The sequence below is a fragment of the Rutidosis leptorrhynchoides genome, chromosome 6 (assembly GCF_046630445.1).
Source record: "Rutidosis leptorrhynchoides isolate AG116_Rl617_1_P2 chromosome 6, CSIRO_AGI_Rlap_v1, whole genome shotgun sequence".
NCBI lineage: Eukaryota > Viridiplantae > Streptophyta > Magnoliopsida > Asterales > Asteraceae > Rutidosis > Rutidosis leptorrhynchoides.
The window spans coordinates 60170474-60175956 of NC_092338.1; the positions used below are offsets into that span (position 1 = coordinate 60170474).

At 36.4% G+C, this 5483-nt stretch overlaps 1 protein-coding gene across 3 annotated transcripts; it reads right to left on the reverse strand.

Annotated features, from left to right (window-relative positions):
* Positions 1-232: 232 nt before the first annotated feature.
* Positions 233-5122, reverse strand: LOC139851593 (TMV resistance protein N-like). 3 transcript variants are annotated; one of them, XM_071840673.1, is made up of 6 exons: positions 4617-5111; positions 3154-4255; positions 2786-3079; positions 1824-2621; positions 1555-1719; positions 914-970 (listed from the first exon to the last, which is right to left on the reverse strand). In XM_071840673.1, exons 1-5 carry the CDS (start codon positions 5102-5104, stop codon positions 1591-1593), a joined length of 2811 nt encoding a protein of 936 aa, XP_071696774.1. In that variant the 5' UTR covers positions 5105-5111; the 3' UTR covers positions 914-970; positions 1555-1590. The 3 variants fall into 3 exon arrangements, with proteins under 3 accessions (XP_071696775.1, XP_071696774.1, XP_071696773.1); XM_071840674.1 differs by lacking the exon at positions 1555-1719 and having other exon boundaries at positions 233-970; positions 4617-5122; XM_071840672.1 differs by lacking the exon at positions 914-970 and having other exon boundaries at positions 1005-1719.
* Between the last annotated feature and the right edge of the window lie 361 nt (positions 5123-5483).

A 5483-nucleotide genomic window follows, 5' to 3' on the forward strand; every position in this document is an offset into this window, starting at 1 on the left:
TTTAGTGAATAATTCATTTGGAGTGGAGAGGATGTAGCTTGTGAATGAACATGGTCTGTTTTGAAATGTCAGGTTGTGAAGTAAAAGGTGTTGACATATCTTTTTGCTTTGGAATGGTAGAAGTACTACTAGGTGATGAGGGAATAGTAGAGTTATTAAGAGTATTCAGCTTTCTTGTACTTTTCACAACATACGAATAGCTTAAATCAGAAAAGAGGATATTGTTGTCAAACAAGTTTCTTGACGGTGTCAATTACAACACAAATAGCATAAAATAAAATAAAGGAAATATAATGCAAGGGAAAACGAAGAAAGAGAATAACACTGTAGCAATGTTCTTGGGTTCCCATCCAGAAACATTACTTAGTGCTAGCAACTAAAAGGGATGTGAAAGCACGTAGTAGCTTTAATGGCGAATCTTCAAAGCTGACTTTGTATCATCAACAATCTTGAATTTGAACGTATAATCGTCTTTGTCCTCCCAACATTCAGAGGAATCTGTGTTGTCCCAAAATTCAGAGAAATCTGTAGCTGTTTCTGTTACAACACTTTCATTTTCTCTGGCAACCAGTTTAACTCCAAAACCACTACATACATCTTCTCCATCGACTCCAATTGAAAATGAAACCGCGTTGGAATTGGAGTCCCACCAAGTAGTGTGTCTCAATGAATCAAAGGAAACATAACTCACACATGTATATTTATCATCATCACACTCCTTCCATAACCCAGGTTCTACATTCGTGCCCATCCTATTACTCTGCTCGTGCTTCAAAGATATGCTACGAGCAGCATTGTAGTCGTAGCATTTATTTAAGACAGCGCACATTAAGAATCCACAAAAGTCATTGTACCAATTCTGGGGAAGTTGAAATCTACATCTACTTCCTCTAAGCAGAGGAGGTATAAACGTCTTTGGAATCTCAAGGCCATCAACAACGAGATCCATATGGTGATTTATAGCTTTCCCCTAATTATTAAAACAACATAATCGTTATTTTTGTTGACCGTGTAGTGTACATATATATTAAACCCTGTAACTCTAACAGCAAGTGCATACCCAACCCAAAGCCAGCAAAAATGGGCTGCTTGCTTAGGGTTGGGTCTGGATTCAAACGGGTCAAGTTTTTAAACAAGTCAAACATGCAGGCCTGGTCTGGTAACCCAGTTATTTGCCCTTGATTTTTTTTAAATCTTTCCACGTCTCTCCAAACACACGGTTCACATCAATTTAATTTAGCACAAGTTTAAAATTGTATAATATGTGATTGAACAACCCTTAATTTATTAAACGGTGTAAAACGCACATTTGAAATTCTGAAACACATTGCTTTCATAATACTAATTAAAACTGTGTGTAGGGAATGACTTAAGCGTGTAAATTTAACTTTCAAAGTTAGTTTTATATGCTTATTGATTAAGCATCATCCCAATAATTATAGTTTTTGGAAAGGCAAACTCATACATCCTATACGATTTTTCAAAAAATATTTACAAATGTCCTAGGACTTGATCCCGTGATAAACACAACCCATTCCACGCGTTGCTTATAACCTGTTGGACCCGTGATTTTCTTAGACGAAGGCTTCATTAATGAGCAAACATAACTGTTCTAGGCGGGGTGGGCCGCCCACCTTCGAACGGTCTTGGTCCTACGGACTGTGAACGGATTCGCCTCTGGCCTCTGGGCACGTCGGAACCGCATGAGTTCACCGGGAACTGGACCCCTCATTAAAAATAATAATAATAATAATAATAATAACTATCCAAATATATGCCATATGCAAAACAAGTAAAAATAGGGAGAGGGATAGTCAACATACATGGAGCATACATTGTAGTAATCCTTCTGCACCAGTGACTCTATTCGATTCGGAAAGGAAGACCTGAGCTAAGCTCTTACAGTTTTTGTAAAAGTCTCCCATGGATTCAAGTGAGATGCAATCATCCCCTACAAATGAATCCACATTGGATGGAAGTTCCGGAAATTCTAGAAGTTTCTTGCAATGACTGAGGTAGAGTGCTTTGAGGCGAGTAAGTTTCAAGAGGCTAAAATGTAATCTTGAAAAGTTATTGTAACTTAGATCCAACACTGTTAAATTGAATAACTCACCAACACCACAAGGAATCTCTCCATCTTCCAAATTACAATCACTGAGATCCAACCTTTTTAAGCATATACTAAACAGATCGTTTGGCAGCTTCTCAAGCTTATGCTGATATGTCATATTTAACTTTTCCAAGTGTTTCGAGGCTTGAAAGTTTCCTTCTATTCTTTTTAATTTTTCACAATCTATCAGTTTTAGCGAAATTGTTAATTTTTTCAAGCTATCCATGCTTGCGTGGATCTCTGGGAACTCAACAAGCGCTTTACAATAACTGATTTCAAAAGTCTCCAACTTTTTCATACAGATGATGGTTGGAAAAGTTCTAAGATTCTTACAATAAGATACAGATACGTTGACTAGACTGTTACACTTTCCAAGTGATGGATGGATCTCTTCCAAACTCTTACAACCATCAAGTTTCAGATATTCAAGACATGGTAATCCATCAAAATTTGGTGTGCTGACTAACTTCTTCGCATACTCGATGATAAGCTTTTTCAATTGTGGTAGACGCTGATACATACAAGTAAGATTTAATACCAAGACTAGTTAAGTAACTTTATTGATATTTACTCTAAACTTATGGCGTAAATTCCTTTTTGCAAGGTGTAACCTCTACTATACTTGTATGTTAAATATGTTGATTGTTAAATTAGAGGAACATTATTTGAGTTTACCTTGTAACCTTGCCAAAGTTCTTTCTGCAACGTATAATGCAACTTTAAAACAACAAGCTTCGTTGGTTGAAAATCTGCTGGAAACGAACTTCCTGGATAAGTATCCCATACAATATACTGCAACTCATTTGAAAGAAAACGAGGCCCGTCAACATCTTCAACATGAGAACATCTTCCTGGCACAATTAACAACCTTAATTTCTTCATGTTCGAAACAAGTTTGTGAAACCCCAATGAGTTACCAAACCTTAATGCTCCTTTATAAAACCTTATTGCTTCAATCTCGTTATTTTCCTGCAGTAATAGAACAAAAACTTGTTATATTTTTACAATAGTTACATGGATATCAAAGATAGCTAAACCATTACCGTTGTTGAATCCGTGGAACACATTTCTACAAAATCTTCGTACTTCCAAACCCTGCTATGTTTCTCAGGATTTTTAGGATGTTGGCCTCGAACGATGTTGTGGCCCATTTCTTGAACCAGATCATGCATCTCAAAAGCACCATATTTCGAAATACTTATGAGAGCCTTTTCTATAAGCACTTGGATCCCTATATCAGGGTAAAACCCACAAGCATCAAATATCTCTTTTGCCTTATCTACACGATAGCCCCTATGGAAACAAGCAATATCCAAAAATAACTCTCTTTCGTTAGGTTCCAGTCCATCATAACTTATTTTGAGTTTTTCCATGATTGTAGGATTCGGGATGTTTTTCATCTTTTCTAAGACACCCTCCCACCCCTTCTTATCTTTGCCACGTAGTAAAGACCCTAAAACTTTTAGTGCTAATGGGAGCCCATCTGCATAAGAAACTACGCGTCGAGAAAGTGTATCATAGTCTTCTATTGGAGGTTTATCCTTCTGCATTGCATGTCTATTAAAGAGTTGAATCGCCTCATCATGTGATAATAAACTGGCATGAGATATCTTCACCTTGTCTCTATGTAGCAAATGACCATCTCTAGTTGTAATTATTATACGGCTGCCATCGCCAAACCATTCATGGGATCCAGCTAACGCCTCTACTTGTTCATCTTGATTAACATCATCAAGAACAATCAAAACGTTACTATGACGTAACCTCCTTCTTATCATTTTTTTTCCTTCTTCGACACTTTGTACATTCACATTTGTTTTCAAAAGAGCTGATAGAATTTTCTCTTGAACTTTTTTCAAACCATCATGTTTTGTTGATTCCTCTCGAATTTGGTCAATAAAACAATGAGCTTGAAACTGATGAGATAATTTTTCATAAGCAGAATAAGCAAGAGTTGACTTGCCAATACCACCAACACCCCATATTCCAACCATGTGCACACCACCTGACCCAATATCTAGCAATGATTTCAAAGATTGCAAGCGAGTCCCCATTCCAACAAGGTCATCATCAACATCTTCATCTAAGGAAAGCAATTTTTCTGAGATGGTATCAACAATTAATTTGATGCCCACTGCTTCATGCCTGCACATAAGGGATTAAGGATAATTAGTGTATGCTGACATTCACAAGTAATACTCTTCCCTGAAACCAAGACCAGTGAGTCTTTATACATTTAATATAAGATCTCCGGTTATAATTGAAGCAATTCAATCAATATCAAAAAGAAATGTTACTTCGTAGGTTATCATTATTCACTCATTAATTAATCTATAATCTATACCAGCCTGAAAAGCAACAAAAATATTTTATGCTTTGACTATTTGATGATCGATTATCGATTATAAGGGGTTAAAACAAGTTAATATATCATAATTGTAATTGATAAATAAAATAATAAATGATTAATCTTGTGAATGGAAGCAAAAAGAAAAAAACAAATAACCCATTGGCAATGTGATTGGATTCCCATCCAGCAATATTACTTGCTTCAATGATTGCTTTCTTCCATAATTTCTCTTTCGTCATGTTTCGTGTTAAAAAAGAGTAAAACCCTTTTCGTTTTGCAAACACACTTCCGAAATTCCCTTTCAGTTTCCTAACATCTGATGGATCCACATTATAGAATATGGGTATAACAGTCAGTCCTCTCTCATCTCTGCACTTCATGATATGTGCAAGTTCATCCAAACACCATGATGAATCAGCGTAGTTTTGCGAGAATACGATGACTGCAATTTGGGATTCCTCGATGGCAGTCAACAGGGATGGACCGATGGAATCGCCCCGAGGAAGTGTTTGGTCGTCTTTGTAAGTGTGAATTAGTTTATCAGAAAGAGCTTTGTAGAGATGATCTACATAGTTCTTGCGAGTATCTTCCCCTCTGAAACTAAGAAACACATCATACTTCCGTGATCCAGAAGAAGAAGCCATTGACGCGTTTGAGATCTGTATAATATAATTAGTTCATTTGACAGAAAGAAATGGTGGTAGGTGTATGATGAAACTAATATTTGAGAAACACGATAGTCAACTTACTTGATTGAGATCTGTATAATTAGTTTATTTGTAAAATCTTGCTGTACGTATTGATAACTTTTTTTTTTTTGAAAGTCAACTTACTTTTATTTGTAAAAATAGCAAGGGATCGGAATCAAAAGGAAAGGATACGGAAGTTCGTTTAAGTTACACGATAATGGCGAGATGATGATTTCGGAGATGCGGGTTGTTCCAATAAACTGAAGGTGATGACCGAATTGGGTGTGTTTCGAATGCGGATCCTAAGCCGACAAATAAAGGATTTTTCTAAGAT

Excerpts from the sequence above, each read along its gene's own strand:
- LOC139851593 (XM_071840674.1), bottom strand. The coding sequence starts at position 5,104 with ATGGCTTCTTCTTCTGGATCACGGAAGTATGATGTGTTTCTTAGTTTC. Across the intron at positions 3,080-3,153 it reads GTTCCACGGATTCAACAACG|GAAAATAACGAGATTGAAGC; the intron begins GTAATGGTTTAG and ends CTATTACTGCAG. Across the intron at positions 971-1,823 it reads TACTACAATGTATGCTCCAT|GGGAAAGCTATAAATCACCA; the intron begins GTATGTTGACTA and ends TTTAATAATTAG.